General features: G+C 35.3%; 1 protein-coding gene across 1 annotated transcript in view; it reads left to right on the top strand.

The window, feature by feature from the left end:
• LOC118851096 (membrane-associated guanylate kinase, WW and PDZ domain-containing protein 2-like) overlaps nucleotides 1-19206 on the top strand; it is a 95046-nt gene that overhangs the window by 56138 nt on the left and 19702 nt on the right. Inside the window, exon 3 of the mRNA XM_036760649.1 lies at nucleotides 17596-17806. Within this exon, the coding sequence (XP_036616544.1) occupies nucleotides 17596-17806 (211 nt within the window). The remainder of the gene's footprint in view (nucleotides 1-17595; nucleotides 17807-19206) is intronic.

Here is a 19206-nt window from a genome sequence, read left to right as displayed (position 1 = left end):
CAACAAAGCAATACTCCTCCCCCACCCCCCAGCAACCTTCCAGATGTAGCAGCTAAAGTCTTCCTGTGAGCTGACTATGCCTGCTGGTGTCCCTCTTAACTCTGTTTTTTTTTTTTGTTTGTTTGTTTTTTTCTGTATTCCTGTTAGAGATGCTTCATTCTTTTTAATGGATCAAATCACCTGTCTTGGTGGTCAATGACATCTTTCCTTTAGAAATTAAACTTGTGAAATGCAACTTTCTATCAGGAAATTAACAATCCTTACAGCCTCCAAATCTTTTGTTTGTCTCTATTTTAACTTATTAAGCTTTTAAAAAGTAACATGTAGGGGAAGCTAGGTGGTGCAGTGAGTAGAGCATTGGCCCTGGAGTCAGGAGGACCTGAGTTCAAATGCAGCCTCAGACACTTGACACACTTACTAGCTGCATGACCTTGGGCAAGTCACTTAACCCCAATTGCCATGCCAAAAAACAACAACAACAACAACAAAAAAGTAACATCCAAATAAGATGAGGAATCACAATATCTTGAAATAGCAATAATTTCTTTACTACAGTTCCTGGTATATCATAATCATTTAATAAATGTTGGCTGATGACTAATGTGGAAATATGTTTAATATGATTGTACATATATAGCCTATATTGGATTGCATGCCATCTTAGGGAGGGAGAAGGGAAAGAGGGGAAAAATTTAGAACTCAAAATCTCATAAAAGTGAATGTTAAAAACTAAACAAGTTTTAAAAAATAATAAATGTTGGCTGACTAAATGCCCTCGAACTGGTTTTCTCGGGCCATTCCTTTGAGGGGCAGTTCTCTATCCAGTTTTTAAAGTCAGTCTAGTCATTCAAATAGCATTTATTAAGTGCCAGAACTCTGTGCCAAGCTAAGAACAGAACTAGAAATGCTCGTGGTCACATACAAACAAATTCTATATGTGATAAATTGGAGATGCTCAACACAGAGAGGTCAGTAGCTTTAACAAAGATAGATAAAAGCTTTTTGCAGAGAGTAGGACATTAGGCAAGACTTGAAGAAAAACAGGGAAGCTGTGAGGCAGAGATGATGATGATGATGATGATGATGACAAGAGAGAAACAGAGACAGAGAGAGAAAGAGACAGAGAGACTATGTGTGTGTTCTAGTCATGCAGGACAGGTTGGAAAAATGCCCAGTGCTTGGAGATAGGTTGGGTTGTTTGAGATACAGCAAGGAAGCCAGTGTTACTGTACTACAGGGTATGTGGGAAGTGTATCAGATGTAAGGTGGATAAGTAAGAAGTACTGAAAGTTGATTAAACGGAGGATGACATGGTCACACTTGTACTCCTAGTCTGTGTCTCTCCTTACATTTAACCTAAAAGTTATGTTTCATCACAAGTGAATTTTATGCATTTTTCATGCCCCTTTTAGCAACCAAACTGTGCATATGAAAGGGGCAGCAACTTAAAATCTGTCACTAGTTTATTTGATCCTTTTTCTTTACATATAAGTTCATATTCTGACCTCAGAGAATTTTTCAGCAAGACAGTCCCATACAACGGGGAAAAAAGAACTTGCAATTTTAAAAATCTCAACCTGATATATTTAACTTGATGGTATCACTAAGGAAATGTATGCTTGAAAAAGGAGACGTGTGTGTGTGTGTGTGTGTGTGTGTGTGTGTGTGTGTTTGTGTGTATAAGCATATCCTCTTACTTTTTTGCAGACCTAGAGAACTGTGTTTGTGGAATGGTAACCATAATATCAGACTTTTTTCCAATATGTTGTTTAGTTTTGATGAATTTTCTTTTTCATTCTTTTTTTTTTTAAAATAAGGAATCAGAATCCTTAGATCAGAAGGGAGGGGCAATACACTTTAGGAAAGGTAGGTAATGTAAAACAAAGGACATCAGTAAAAAAGTAATTAAAAAAAGGAGATGGTCTAGTCATGAAGTGACAATGAGGGATAGGATGTAGGAGAGCCTCATTTATACCCATTAAGTGTTCAAAAAACCCTAGAAGAAGACTCTAGTTCATTCTCTCAGGAAGATTTATGGGCAGACTGAGATAAAAGTCACACAGGATGAAAAGCTATAGTTGGATATGGACTATTATTTTTTCTAGTGAACAGAATGCTCCAAATATTGAAGTACAAATTAACTTCATCAAAATATTAAGTAAGAAAAAAGTGGCAGTGGAGGCCCTTTGTTGTTATTTGAAAGGTTTCGAAGGTGACCATAAAAATACAACTTAATATGTCTTCATACCAATTGTGTAGATGCATTTCTAAAACATTTCTCCTTCGCCCCTGGTAGCTTGTTTCCTTTCCAGATACACACACATGCACACACACACGCATACATGAAATATGGAGAAACCATTACCAGAACTAATATCTTAAAATTTTTGTTAGTCTATGCTCTACTCTGAAAAAATAAAAGATTAATCCTGGACTTCTTTCAAAAAGTAAAAAATTAATAGATATTAAAATATGTTTTAGATAAAATGGGTTAAAATTGACAACCCTTTGTGGTTGATAACCCTCTTACTAGTTTTCCTAGAAGGATGTCAGTCAAGAAAAGATTAATCTTAATTATAAAAATAATCCCTAGAAGAAGAAAGGAAAAGAGATAGGATTGTTTCATTTTTTTTTCCCTCCTCTTGAGTTCAAAAAACTTAAAGCATGTATTGGTTTTCTCACTTTGTTTCCTTTTCTGACTGCTTTCCATACTTTTAATGATAAAGAGTGAAGAAATGCTTCAGAGAATAGTATTTGGTTTATTCACTGCCTTTTATCCTTAAAGTTTATGTAAGTCAAGAAGTTAGGTGCTAGCAGGGCAAGGACTATATAGGCAAGTGGAACATCTACTATATTTTTATATCTAATATGATCTTGAGATCAGCCAGATTTTTAAATTTATACAATACAAAATGAAAATTCACTCATTCCTCTACCAACAAAATATTTCAGCCCTTGTGTTAAGTCCAGAACTTTGAGCTCTCCCAAATTTATTAAAGGAACAATATATAATATTTAATGAAACTATTAGAGTGAAAGAGAAATTACATTCCATACTTCACTGCAATAAAACTGAATAAGATTAAATATGGTTTTATAGATTGCCTTTTTTGCTTTGTAAGATAGTGTAATACCTGGTTGGGACAAATATATTTCTATGGAGTTTGTTCAAAATATGATAGGCCATGTCCTATGAGAGGAAAAGGCATCTCTAATTTCCCCCTCTTTACTCTTTTTCCTCCAACCATGCTCAGGTCTCCTCTATCCTAAAAACAATCATCCACTTCGACACTGTTATTCACTAATCCTATATCCTTCATCTCTTCTTCCCATCACTGTTAATACTTTTTACAAATATCTACACCTTACTGTGCCATCATATTATACCCCTTTAATTGTTTGTTTTGTCCCCATCGTTGCTGAAATTGCTGTCTCCAAGGTTACTTCTGGCATCTTTGTTGCCAAATCCAATGACATTTCAGTCATCAACCTCCTTGAACTTCCTGAAGATTTGACAGTGAAATTATACTCATAAGAACATATTGTATACTCTTGATGCTCTTGCCTTTTGTGAATCTGTTCCATTTAGTTCTCCTGTTCAACTAATGACTACTTAAAAATCTTTTTCATTGATTTATCTTCTTTCTCCGGCTTCCTAAATATTGGTATCCCTTATTCTCCTTGACTATCCTGAAATTTTTGACAGTGTCAACCACCTTATCCTTCTTGATACTCGCTGCTCTTTCAGCTTCCTATCTTAATTTTATAACTGCTACTTTGAAGTACCCTTTTTTATTTAATCTCCAGATTTTGAGGTACTGGATGAACCTTAGACGCTATCTAATTCACAGAATCCTTGATCAAGTTTCTCCTCTATATGTCATCTTTGACCATTTCCCACCTAGCCTCTGCTTAAAGACCTTTAGTGAGAGAGAGAACTCATTACCTCCTATTGCTACTCACAGCACTTTTGATTGGCCACAACTCTGGAGACATTTCTTTATTATGTTGACCTAAAGTCTGCCTCCCTGCAACTACTACATATTGTTTCTACTTTTGTCCTCTAGGAGAGGTCTAATCTCACTTAAGTCCTGGACTTAACTCTTTGGAAGTACTTTCTTCCCCTGCCTCCTCTATTTCTTATTGGGTGGCCCTTCTTAAAATTTTTATTTTTAAGAAAGACATCTATGTCAGCCATCTCTTTGTTTCTCTGCAGCATGCATTGCTGTCTCTCTCAGACTTTCTTTACCGTGTCCCCTGACCTAATACCATCACATTTGCCTTGCTTCTGTATTTCAGCTTCCTTCAGGTTTTATGTAGTGGCTTCCCCCATTAGAACATAAATTCCTTGAAGGCAGGGACAGCCTTTTCTTCTCCTGTATTTTTATTCCCGGTAGTTAGTGCTTAAGTGCTTGTGGGCTGACTGTTGACTAGTCTCTTTTCTGAAAATCTTCCTACCTTGTCATTTCTGGGTTAATATCCTCAATTCTTTCAACAAGACAGTAACAGTTTGGTCACTGGGTTTTCCATCCCTCTTTTAGATATTCTACAACTTATCTTTATCTTTTCAAAAATGCCTCACTCAGAACTAAACAGAATAGTTATGCCTTCCACATCACCACTTTCCCCATTGAGGTTTCCATACATGGAACATCAGCAAGATAAATTAAATGGGAATTTGGGGGGAGTTTTGTAGAAACTGCAGACTACAATGCATAAAATATGTGTAGTACTAATAATATCTATAAAATTTATTCTTTTAATACCATAATAATTCAGATTTCTTCTCTGGTATAAGAGGAGGGACAAAAAAATTTTACTCAGACTTTGCAGATCACAGAGGTACCACACCTCTAACCCCAGTGCTGTGGAAGGGCTAATTGTACTCTAGATGAGGTCTCATTAAAATAGATTATAAAGGAACTATCAACTCCCTTGTTCTGAATACAACCTCTCTCTTAATGCAACCAAAGAGAGCATTAATATTTAACCACTGAATTCTATTCAAATGAGTTCAGTAATCATTATTAATTGATTAAACATTTATTTATTATATTGAGCTAAACTTCTAGAATTCTAAAGTCTAGAATTCAACCTTTTATATCTATATTTTATATAATGTTCAACTGTATTCAAATATGAAAAAATAATATAGTCTATCTACTAGGAACTCATAGTCTAATAGAGAGAAAAAATATATAGACAAATAAGCATTATACATATGAGAAATAATGTGATAAGGATAAATGGATCAGTAATCAAATTGATAAGACCATTATTTCTGGAAAGTGTATATCCATCAATTGCCCCATGGCTCAACAAACCATTCTTATGATGCCTCAGACACCTTATCTATATGTATTTTCTCCCCAGATAGAATGTAAACTTCTTAAGAGTGGGGACTGTCTCACTTATGTATTTGTATACCCAGATCTTACAATCAAGCCTGGCACATATTAAGTACTTATTAAATCCTTTTATTTCTTTTATTCATTCAAGGAGAGAATTAAACAATGATGAGTAATGAGAGCTTCAAATAACATTTTTTAAATGAAATTAATTAGCAGGGAAGAAACAAATGGTTCCTGATGTGATAATCATTCTTGAGTAAGATCACTATGTACAGAAAGGCCATTAAGTTGCTAGTATAAAAATAAAAATCAATACCAAATTAGAAAATAAAATTAAAATGAACAGAAATCTCAACTTGCAGCTAAAAAAATTAATGTTTTTCAATGACTTATCAGTGCTGGAAATGGGAAATGAACATTAACATAGCACAGAACCATTTTTCAATGAAATTTTAAGTAATATAAAAAATCACCACAGGTAGAAGAGTAAAAGAGACTAGAAACTGCATTAGCCAGCAAACACTTGATGCTCTTGCTGAGTACAGAGATATGGCCACTTAAATTTACCAACTTAGAATTCCAGTTTATTTGGAAAATATTATGGAAGAAGACTGGAAAAGATTATAATATTGTCACCTTATGAAATGGAAAGAAATGGTGAAGGGGGGAAAAGCAAGTTTATGGATAGCTTGATGTGAGTCCAGAGTCAGCCAAAGTGTTCTGAGAACACATTTGGATAAAACTGGAAGGACAACAAACAGTAAAAAATGAAAAAGATTTGTAAAGATTTTAAAAAGTTTCTTTAATAGGCTACATTATATGATGAATTGACAATTCTGTATTTATGTATGTAATACATATTATGTATTACGTGATTATGTATTACATTATTATGTATAATGAATTATGTAATGTTACAGAAAGAAGGTGATCAGAAAAAGAGGCATGCCGCATTAGATAACATGGACAGCCTGCATGGTTCATTAGCAGCAATGTCATGTAAAGAAATTTAGAAATGAGTTTCTAGCATGTCAATTGGACCCTTCATAGTAGATTCAAAGGAGTACTTGGACAGGAGCTGCCTTCCTTTCTTGACAGTTACTAGAATGTCAGACTAGCTCAACGCCATAAGATATCATCCTGGGATTTCAGGGAGACATTTGACAAAATTTATCATGCTGGCCTTTTGGATGAGTTGTAGCTATTTTAGCTACACAGTGGTACAATTAGGTAATTTAGCAATGACTAGATATAACTGGGTACAAAGAGTAGGAATCAACTTGGAGGGAAGTCTTTAGTGGAATACCCCAGGGATCTATCTGTAATTTTCTACTGTATTTAGTTTTTATCAATAACTTGGATAGGGATAAATAGAATTTATAGCAAATTTGCAAATGGCATAAAGAAAGATGAGATAGCTAATTGGATAAATGAGAGTTATGATCTCAGAAGATCTTGACAATTGAATAATAATTTCATTCTAATAAAATGAACTTTTAATAGTAATAATGTTAAATTTTGTACTTGCATTCAAAACATTCCACTAGATGAAGAAAGATTCAAGAGGCTATGGCTAGATTATGGTCTATGTAATAAATAAGTGAGGGTTTTAGTGTGCTGCAAGATTAATGAGTCGACAATGCTACATGATAGCCAAAAAACAGACTAATTTGATCTTATGGTCTTAGATCAAATTAACAAAGAATAGTTTCCATAATGCAGAAAATGATGGCAGCATTACTTTCTGCCATGGTCTGACTACGTATCTGCTGCATTGTACTTCATTGGTAATTCCATATTTTAACATAGCACCTATCATGGGTGGTGACACCCTCCAACAGGATCCTCTCCAATTCATAGCTCATAAACTCCCACTAATCAGTCAATAAGCATTTACTAAGATCTCATTGTATAGAAGGCACTATGCTAAGTGCAGAGGATAAAAAGAAAGGCAAAAAACACTATTCTTGTCATCAAGGAGTTCATATTCCAATGGGGAGGGGAATAACATGTAAGGAGCTTTGAACATATAAAATATAGACAGAGTAGATGGAATGTAAGTTCAGAGGGAAGGGACAAGAAAATGTTTCTGTTAGAGATGGGGTTTGAGCTGAGTCTTGAAGAGCCTCAGGGAAGTGAGGAGGCAGACTGTTCTAGGCATAGAGGATAGCCAGCGCAGAGGCATAGAATTAGGAGATACTATATAGAATCAGAAGATACTTTAAGAATACATAGAATTAGGACATGGAGCATCATGTGTGAAGAATAGAAAATAGACCAGTGTATCTGGATCTTGGAGTATATGGGGGGAATAAAGTAGAAGAAGATTAGAGAGATAGGAAAAGGCCAGATTGTAAAGAGTTTTAAATGCCGAACAGAGGATGGTACATTTGATCTTGAAGAGAATAGGGAGCCTCGAAAGTTTATTGAGTAGTGGGATGACTTGGTCAAACCTAAGCAGTTGAGTATAGGCTGGATTGGAGTAGGCAGAGCTTTGAGACAGGGAGACCAATGAGGCAATGAGGATTTGTGTTAGGATGGTGACTGAGAGTGGAGAAAAGGAGGTGTTCACAAGAAATGTTGAGAAGGTAGAAACACCAAGATGTTACAACAAATTGGGCATATGAGTTTTTAATCTCAGTGAGAAATTGAGGGTAACACCAAAGTTGTCAGCTCCAATGGCTTCCTTAAATGATAGGAGAGTTGGGAAAAGGACAAGGTTATAGCAGGATTGCCATAGTGACTTTTCTTGGACATATTGAGCTTGAGGTGAGCTCTAGATATCTGGTTCAAGTTGTTCAGAAAACAGATGGTTTCAATAAAATATACCAATGTGTTTATTTTTATTATGAAGAAATCACATAGTTCAAAGTAAAATAATTTAATAAGATGGTGTTTTTAATTAAAAATATTCATATTATATATTAAGAAAACTAATAACATTATGCCTCTCTCCTTAAACCTTGAATTCAACCACAAGTACCCAGTGTTAGAAGAATGGATGTGCACGGAGATTGTGCATAAGTCATATTCATGTATATGGAGAGAGAAAGACAGAGGTGGGGCAGGGGGGAGAGGGAGAGTACAGGGAAGGAAGGAGGAAGGGAGAGGTTTTAAATTCCTAGGAATTGTAACCATGACTTGCACCCTTTTTAAAGTATAATACTAAGCATACAGGAAATACTCAATACAACTTACTGATTAAATAATGATCATTGTTATTATAATAGACTTCATAATATAGAATGTCCTGTGGAAATTATACATGAAACTAACACTTCTCAGGTACCTATTTCTTTGGGGGAAATATAGGAGAAGAACAATAAGCAGACTTGGAAGGAGAAAACTTTATTATTTTTAGAAAACTTTGGTCTTTTGTTTCATTTTTTTCTTGTAATATACCCAAAGTCATTCTTAACTGGCCTCCAGTACAGCCCAAGGTGAATTTTTATGATTTCATAACTCTGAATCAATTAAATCCAGCTTGCTCCATTCACCTCAGTTCAACTTTGGTGTTCTTCTGCATGGTTACCCTTACACATTCCAAATGCTTACCAAAAATATATTACTCCATAATAAGTAGCTATTGTCAAGATCACAATCATAGAAAGTATTTAAAAATTCCTTTTTACATCTGACTAAAATTTCTAAAAAATATGATTTGAAAGTTGAAAGGACTATTTTCAATTGCTCCTTCAGAGTTTAAAAGAGTAACTTTATATAGCTGTAAAATAAAAATAGTGATGAGGTTATTTGGGTGTTTCCCAAGTTGGCTTATATTAAAGAAATTTCACAGGATTACAAATCTAACCTTTCTTTCTCCCTTCCCTCCTCCTCCTTTTCTATCCTTCTTGCCTTCCCTCCACCTCATTCTTCCTTTCCCTTCCTTTTCTTCCTTTTTATTTTCTTTCTTTATCTTCCTTTCTTTCCTCTTTCCTTTTTTCCTTTCTTCTTTCTCTCTTTTTAATCTTAGCCCTACCCCTTTTTTGTTGAGCTAGAAGAAAAGGAATCATAGACTGATGTTGGGGTCAACAGATAAGGTTATTTTCAGTAATTTTTTTCTCATAATTCCAAATTGCTCAGCAGAATGGTTAGACCACTTCACAGCTACGCCAACAGTGGAATGTTGCTTCTTCTATCTCCTGTTTATCACACACACTCAGTTACCACTTATTGATTCCATTGCCACAGTATCTTTTGAATCTGTCTACTTTTTTGCACCCACACAGACATTATCTTAGTTCCAATACTGCATCATTTTATGTGACTTTCTACAGCCTCTAAAATATTGTCAATTCCCATCTTTTGTCATTCTCTAATTTGCTGGGTCTGTATGGAATTCCAGGGCTGTTTTTATTTTTTTCTGTTATAACTAGTGGCTTTTTAGTTTCAAATAACATCCAAAATAATCTGATAGAATGTAAGCCCACTGAGGACAGAGCCTCTTTGATTTGTGACATTGTCTCACCAGTGCCTGTGTTGTTAGGTCTGAATCAGACTGCCCTTTTGTAATTTAGTTCTGGTATTGAAACAAAATGAGATAATCATAGGTCATTCAACAGTTAACAAAAAGAGATTTGCTTAGCCATAGCAGAGGAAGGATTTTCAACAAGGATATACTGTGAAGACACCACAAATTGATTGAGCTAAATTCACCTTATTTGCCTCTGGGTTCCCCATGATGGCTTGTCAGCCAAAGTTCAGAGAGGACCTAGAGCTCCCTGTTCCTATTTTTATTAAAGCAAAAATAAAGTAATGTCAGTTGTCCACATCTTTAGGCCCTTGACCCAATTAAATCTTGACAATAATTCCAATGAATTTTAAGGAAATGAACTAATCCAGTGCACATGGTAGGGTACTCTGGTAGATATTCTTCCTACTACAGTCTAGCCTGGTACCTGGCACATGTTAGGTATTTAATGTATGACTTAATAAATGCTTATTTATTGGGAAGCATGATTTATTAAAATAAATCATTGGTAATATCACTTTTTGATTCAAAGTAAACTCTTCAGTGCATTGTTGATACAGAAATGAGAAATATTGGCGTCATGGATCACATAGTTCAACTAACACATCATTTGGAACATATTCCTTTGATCTGTATAATCACTTCAATTCATGAAACACGTATTAATTTTAATACATTATATGCAAGGTACTCTGCTAGGTGCCAAGAATACAAAAAAGGAGGGAGGGAGGGAAGGAGGGAGGGAGAAAGGAAGGAAGGAAAAAGGAAGGAAGAAAGGAGAAGGAAGGAAGAAGAAGGAAGGGAAGGAAGGAAGGAAGGAAGGAAGGAAGGAAGGAAGAGGAAATAGTCCTACCCCTAAGGGGCTTACAAGTATAATGAGAACAAATATAAATAGAAATAACTTGGGGTAGCTAGGTGGTGCAGTGAGTAGAGCACCAGCCCTGCAGTCAGGAGGACCTGAGTTCAAATCGGCCTCAGACACTCGACACACTTACTAGCTGTGTGACCTTGGGCAAGTCACTTAAGCCCAGTTGCCTTACCTTTCCCCCTACAAAAAAGAAAAAAAGAATAACTATAATACAAGTTAGAAACTGATAAGACATAAATAAGATGAAATAGAATGCCATGAGAGACTTGAAAAGAGTAGGATCACTTCTAGGTGTGGACATCCAATTCAATAAATACTTATAAAATATCTATTATATGCAGCCATCTGTAGTAGATACTGGGAACACAAAAGCCAAAATGAAACAATCCTTGCCCTCAACGGGCTTACATGTACCAAATGATTTCAAGAAGTAATAACACAAACTGAGCTTCAAAGGTATAGGATAATTTCAGTAAGCAGAGAAGTTCAGAGCCCCTTCCAGAAATGGAAGACCATGCAAAAGCAAGGAGGTAAACAAGGGAAGGATGATTGGGGGATGGTTAAGTCAACTCAGTTTGGTTTGAGCAGAAAGTGTGTGAAGGTTAATATGTCAAATAAAAATATAAAGATAGATTAGAGCAAAGTCATTGAGGGCTCTGAATGTCTAAAGAATCATTAAGAGTATTTTTGTTTGGTTTTATCAGATATTTTTTATTAGAAAGATTGGTTTGGCAACTGTAAGTAAATTTTTTGGAAATGGAGAAACTGGAAGCAGGGAGGCCAATTAGAAGATGATTATAGTAGTCAAGGAGAAAAGATCTTCAACTAGGACAGTTGTAATGTAACTAGGGAAGATTAGCAGCTGTGATAGACATTGCAAAGATTCAATCAATAGGTCTTGGCAACTGAGTGTAAATGGAATGAGCTCAAACATGATCCAGAGATCTCAAACCTGGATGTGCCATATGGAAAAAGAGAAGTACAGTTAGAACTTTAATTGGCATATGCTCAGAAGATGGGAGGGTTTTTGAGAGATGATTAGTTTAACTTTTGCCTCTGGAGTTACCTAGGTTGAGCTGGAACTTTAGGACAGGAACTCAGGGGAGTGACTAGTGATCACTTAGAGATGATAGTTGAAGCCAAGCTAATGGATGAAATCCCTAAGGCAGCCAGGATAGAGACATGAAAGAGTTGAGAGTCCTTGGAAGAACAGAAGGATTCAGTGAGGAAGACTGAGACAATGGATTAAGAGGTTTCCTTAAAGAATGAATTATTAGGTTGGTTGTCCTTTATGCTCAAAGATGACCAAAATGACATCACTATGTCAGGGTCAAGGTACAGCGTGACCTGCTGACCTGATAGACTAATATGAGCTCAGAAGGCTTGACCATAGGTCATGCACAAATAATCTATATAAATTATTGGGACCAACAAGATGGAAGACTAGATATTTTCTCTGATCTCTGTGACTTCTCAACCCTGTCTAAAATAGAAATTATACACCAAAGATAAAGCAACTTCAGCTGTTTCTATGGTCTAGGGCAGGGCAAAGGTTAAAGGAAGGTTAAAAAATTATGAACTAACATCTATCCTGAACTTACTTAGCACCCCCTCTCCCACCTCCCATGCTACCTGTAATAAGGCTGCACTAGTGTACCTAAGGAATGATCATATAAGCTTGCAACAAAACCCAACCCCATACCTCAGTCCTACTTCCTCCCTCCAGTGCCATGGAGATCACGGTTCTAGACTATAGCAATAGGGCAGCAAAAAGACAGTATTCTGGTTGACAGCATTTCGTGCTTGAAAATATGCTTGTAGGAAAGCTAAAAAATTGGGAAAGGGGCAAGAGAGGTATCTGGGCTTAAAATGGAGCTCAACCCCACATTCCAGACACAACTCCTCCCACACCCTAAAACTCAAACTACAGAGTTCAGTCCTATAGCCCCTGTGCTTTCATGCTTGCACTAGCTGTACTGGTTCAGAAAAATGAGGAACAGAGGGAACGAGATAGGACACTGGAACAGGACGCAGGGGAGCACGGCGGGGGGGGGGGGGGGCAGAATATGCAGCACCCTCCTAAGCCTAAGGGAAAGAGCTCAGCATCCAGTTCTGTCAACAGCATTTCTATATAATAACAAAATACAAGAAACAAAAACAGAAAAGGAAATTCCACTCCAAATAAATTTAAAATGTATATAATATCTTGGAATCAATCTACCTTCCAATGCATGAAAAAGAATTGGACAGATTCAGTTACAAAGTGCTCTTTAAAGGAGTGAAGAACAACTTAAACAGCTGGAGGAATATTCAGTGCTCATGGGTAGGCCATGACAAAATAATAAAATAACTACAATACCAAAGTTAATTTATACGTTTAATACTATGCCAATCAAATTACCGTGGCAGGGGATACTTTTAAAATTTGATCATATAATAAATTCTTTTGGAAAAACCAAAGACCTAGAAAATCAAGGAAATGAAGAAAAGAAATAGAGATAAAGGAAAAATAATACTTCTAGGCCTCAACTATATCATAAATCACCTAGGGAAAATTTTTTCTTATTGGTTAAAAACTGCTGGGAAAAGTGAATAGCAATCTGCCAGAAATCAAGCTTAGACCAGCATTGATAGTATATTCTACAACACATTCTAAAAGAGTATGCAATCTTAATATTAATATCAGTCTATTTAAAAAAAACTAGAAGGGAAATAGATCATATACCTCTCATGACTGTGAGTAGACAAGGTATTCTTAACCAAAAAGAGAAAGTGACAATGACAGAGAATTTTAGATAGACAGATGGATATGTAGATATAGATATATAGATATCATAGCTTTGATAATATGAAACTGAAACATTTCTACACAGATAAAATTAATGTGCCTAGAATAAGAAGGGAAACAGTTGAATGAGGAAAAAAGATCTTTGTATCAAATTTCCCTGATTAAGGTTTGGCATCTAAGATATATAAATAACTAGCAAATCTTTTATAAATATATACATCATAGATATGCATGTGTGTATGTATGTGTATATTTATATAAAATATTATATTCATGTATGCGTACATGTGTGTGTGTATATACATATATTATATGATATATACATATATATTATATATATATATTATATATATATCTATATATATATATCATTAATAGCAATTTACCAGTAGATAAATAGTCAAAGGATGTGGAAAACCCGTTCTCAAAAGAATTTCAAAGTATTTACAACCACACGAAAAAATGCTCCAAATCACTAATAAGAGAGAAGATATCAAAGAACCCTGGGATTGCACCTCACACCCTGAGAATTGGAAATGCTGACTAAAAAATGGCAATAGTCAAAGTTGGAGTGGTTGTAGGAAGCTACAAGAACTTGTGAGTGTATTGTTAGTACAGTTTCTATAACCAAAAATTGTTGTAGAAGATAGCCGTACTAATACATTGTTGGTGGAGCTGTGAAATAGTACAACCTTTCAGAAAGGAATCTGTAATTATGCAAATAAAGTGAATAAATTGTTCTTTGAATGAGAGACTTCATTTACTGAGCTTATATCCCAAGGAAGGCATGGATGGTAACAATAAAGACCCCACCTACAATAAAAATATTTATATCAGAAATTTTTGTGATGGCAAAGAACTGAAACAAAGTGTATGCCTGTGAATTGGGGAATGGCTAAATAAATTGTAGTGCGTGAATGTGATGGAATAGTTCTCTGCCACAAGAAATATCAACATGTGATGAATTCAGAGAAGCATGGAAAGATTTGCGTGAACTGATGCAGAGAGAAGCAAGCAGAGCCAGAAAACAATCTATGCAATAACTAAAATAATATGGAAAAAAACCCACACACCAAAAAATCAGAAGTGAATATAACAAAATTATAAAGATCAAGCATGACTCAAACAAAGATACGAGAAGACACCCTCAACCCAATCCTTCATGTTCATGAGAAGTAAAGTGTTATATGTTGCACATATTTCAATTTTTTTTCAGTGTACTGATCAATTATGCTGATTTTTTTACTCTTTAAAAATATTTTGTTTTATGGGATGGCTTTTTAGTAGAGGGATAGGGAGGGACACTGGCAATAACTGTATAATATGAGAAACAGAAACCAATAAAATTTATTTTAAAAAAATTATCAATAGAAAAAAATAAATAATTGATTTTATCACTGCCAAAAGGGGGGCTTGAGAAGTGAAGATGAATCAGAATAGAGATAATCTTGTTAAAGAAACCAAGTTATCACAGCAGACAAGAAAGTATCAAATAGGAATAACTTGTAAATTATTCAGAAAAATCAGGCTTGATTAGGACTGAGAAGAAGCATTGGATTTGGCAATTGGGATTTTACTGGCAACCTGGGAGAATGTATCTCTATAGACAGTGAGAGTAGAAGCCTTACTGTAGGAGATTGAAGAATGAGTCTTTGTTGAGTTAATATTCAGTGAGTATAGATTATCTAAAAATTTGGAAGTAAAGAAAATGATAGCCTTAGCATGATTGATGGAATGTTAATATATAGTATTCACTACATATACATATCGTATGTGGGTATAAATAAGAAGAGTGTTTGTAAATAAAAAAAGGGCACTAGAGAGGTATTCAGCATGAGAGAATTAATCTAATGCTATAAATTATTGTATCAAAACTAAAGGAAAGTACATAATGATAAAAATTGCTAGCATTTATATAGTGTTTTTAAGGTTTGCAAAGAACTTTACAAAAATCTTTTTTTATCCTTGAAACAACCATGAAAGATAAGTACTTTTATTATCCCAATTTTATAAAAGATGAAACTAAGGCTAACAGAGATTAAGAGACTTGCCCAGGGTTACACAGCTAATAAGTACCTAAATCTGTATTTGATCTCAAGTATTTTTGACTCCAGGGGCAGCTCTTCTGTACATGGCACCACCCAGCTGCCTTTTTCATGTAACTATTTGAATATATAAACTGTCTGTTTGATACTTAGTTATTTTAGCACACTAATAGCCCATTGGTCTGAAAAGATAATTCTTTTGTTCTCTCCTCAGGATGTCAAGGCACAATGGCTTGCATTTGTAGATAGAGGTTATGATTTACTGGAAGAAAGAAAGTATGAATGAATGATGAGTGACAGAATGATGATGAGTGAATGAATGGAAAGGTCACTACCATGGAGTATTTATAGGATAGGAAAACATGTTTTAGTCATCAGTAGGTCTCAGAGATGACAATAAAAATAAATACAAAATAATACTAATTCTTTAAAATATTGATTTTTTTTCAAGTGGTACCTTATTCTATGAGCAATACATCACAACCAGACAGTGGAATTCCTTACATTTGCTAAGGTAGAAGCTATATGCACAGCCAGCTACAGGGTCTGATCACTTAGCATCACAATTCACTGTTTTCATGGGATGGTTTTTTTTTTCCTTTATAATAGGGAAAATAATATCCTGACAAAGGTTACATCTTTTCCTCTGGAAAATTTCCATGTCAGCATCCTGGATGGGTGACTGATAGGTGGGGGAAAAAATGGCACAAACCATTAAAAGAGGATAAATATTTGATGCTATGCCTTTCCGTAATTTTGATAGTTTCTACCTCAGATGTCCATAAACTGCATAAGACAAAAGAATTGGTTTTTATGGGTGGAGGGGGGCAGAATAATTTCTACTACAGCCTGAGAGGGTCACCTTTGGCTACATATTGTAATCATATCCTAAAAGAGTTGATGTCTTAAGGGCAAAGAACTTAGAAACCTTAGGCATTTTCATTAGCTGCCATGCATTTTGCTAAGTCTACAGGAGAGATAATTGAAGAGCAAACTTAAAAAAAAAAAGCTTTTTCGTTCTTGTGTAGTTTGTGTGCTTTTGTGTGTCTTTTTAGGCAGCTGGATTATAGTAAACTCATATTAAAGTTTCAGGTTTCTTTTTTATTTCTATTTTCAATCTAGCTGTGATTTTATTGATTTAGAGAACTCTTTGGGTAGAAACTCCCTCCACTTACTAAAGACTGACAACTTACCTGGAACATAATCTTAAATAGTTGCTTAGTTTTAGAGGCCAGCATTTAACTTGGCCAGCAACATATAAATTGTACATCTCAGAGGATGCACTTGAACATGAGACTTTACTGATTCCAAGCTTGTCCTTTCTCTACTATGTCATGCTGTCTTTCTTATGTTTCATTTAAAAAAGCCCTGGCTTTATAGCCAGAGGACACAGGTTCAAATGCCAGCTCTGACACGTTAGTTATGTGAATTAAGGAAAGCAATTTAATCTCTCCGACTTCAGTTCCTTCATGTATAAAATCATTGAGTCAGACTAGCTGACCACTGAGGTTCCTTCCAGCTCTCCATCCGTGAAACTGTTATCTCTGAGTGCCACCAACAGGTCACATGTGTCAGCAAGTTACCAGTGGGTTGGTTACCAGGCAGATGTAGTGGAATTATTAGTAGGGCTAAAATTGGGGAAGGTAGAAAAGAACAAGAAGATTTTTTTTTAAAAAAATGGTATGAGAAAGTGGAGAAAAGATGAGAGAGGAAGACATCAATGTAAAAGACAAGAACAAGATGATATTGTAAATTATCAATGGAGTACTGATCTGGTAGATTTAGAACGAAAGAAGAGAAAGAAACAAAAACTTTTACAGCTATTGTACAGATTTTTTTTCAATCTACAGAGTAAACCATTTTTCCTTCATTATAAAACGGACAAGGGATATTTCTTTTTTTGTGCTGTTTTCCTTAGATATGGAGAGGAGGGAGAGAAGACAAAGCCAGTGAGCTTAGGCCCAAAGACGCTTTCCTTGCCTGTCCCTAGACTCATTTCCCACATGCATTTGGGAAAGATCTCCACAGAACAAACTAAACTTTTTTTTATTATTTGTGTTCTTCTCTCCTAGAATCAAGTGAGCAGGAAGACAAGAGTACCGGTGCCTCAGGTGAGATGCCCTCCCAGCCTTATCCTGCACCAGTATACAGTCAGCCTGAGGAACCAAAGGAGGAGATGGATATAGCGAAGCCGACTAAACCTGAAGAAAATGATGAGTTGGGCCCATTGCCTGATAATTGGGAGATGGCCTATACAGAAAAGGGGGAAGTCTACTTTATTGAGTGAGTCTTATATATTTGCTTTCAACTTTGCCTTCAAAGGATCATGGCAATAGATGATAGTGACCGACCAGTATTGTGGAAAGGAAACACTTAATTCCATTAATTTTATGGGTTTCATGCCAAAGGATTATGTGATAGGACTAGTATGGGGAGGGTGAGAAAAGGGCAAAAAAATCAGTGGGGAATGCAGGTAATTTTTTCAAGATTCATGTTACGACTTTTTCTAAAAGGGCGATTGCCGACACAAGCTCATTAAATTAAGAGGATGATAAGTAGCATAAAAATGTGTACTAAAGTAACTCAGCATAATGAAAGGAAAATAACAGTTTTTGTACCAGAAAATTTGACTCCACATCTCCCTTAGCCACTTCCTAGCCATGTGAACCTGGACAGATCATTTAACTTGTCTAAGCATCAAATGCTTCATCTGTAAAATGAGGCTGTTGTTTTTACTACATACTTTTAAAAGTGTTGCTAGGAAATCACTTTAGAAACTCTAAAGTGTTATCAAAATGTGAGCTAATTCCATGTGATCAGCTTCTGGTGACCCGTTTTCCTTAGATATACTGGAATTATATTTTTTGTTTCCTCAAGTTGTTGAAAAATGGGAAAAAAAAAGAAACAGTGATTATGAGCCTGTGCCAACCTAAAGATAATTTCCTTGTTTGTCTCTAGACGTGTCATTTCTAAAATGTTTCTCATCACTTCTAAAATGCATAGACTCAACACCACTGCCTGATGAGAACTGAGGTCAATTACTGAGCATCTTTGTCTCTAAAATACAGATAATCACTTGTTGAAAATTGTACAGTGGATATTCCTTTTGTGTATACATTGCAGTAGATGTTCATTGAGGTCCCTTTTCAACTCTCAAATTCTGTGATTCTGTGATTCCGATAAGATCTTGTGTTTAATACAAATGCATACAAAATTATTACCAGCCAAAAGAAAATAATAATCTTAACCACATGACCCAGCAATGAAACATTAAGAAAATATTTTGTTTTTCCTCATGCTCTCTCCTACCCTTCCTTTACTTTATTTATTTCCATTTGTTTCATATCAAAGTCTATGATACTATCTTGATTTATCAAAATCATTCAGAATGCTAATCATTTAGCATGATGTAGCAGAAATAAAAATCATACTTTGTCTAGAGACTTGGGTTCTAGTCCCTGCTCTACCACACACTGACTAAATTACCTCAGGCATGTTTCTTAAGTAATCTGGACCTCATTATCTTCATCATAACTGCCTTCAGAATAGAGCTATTTTGAAAACTTAATGAGACCATGTATATATAAAATATTTTGCAGTTCTAAAGCACCATACAAATCAAAACAGTTATTGGCATTATTTGGACCAAATTTGTGATTTCAGTGTTATAGGAAATGTGAGAA

The sequence above is a fragment of the Trichosurus vulpecula genome, chromosome 5 (assembly GCF_011100635.1).
Source record: "Trichosurus vulpecula isolate mTriVul1 chromosome 5, mTriVul1.pri, whole genome shotgun sequence".
In the NCBI taxonomy this organism is placed as follows: domain Eukaryota; kingdom Metazoa; phylum Chordata; class Mammalia; order Diprotodontia; family Phalangeridae; genus Trichosurus; species Trichosurus vulpecula.
The sequence above is the reverse complement of the archived record's forward strand: the minus strand, read 5'-3'. Positions and strand labels throughout refer to the sequence as shown.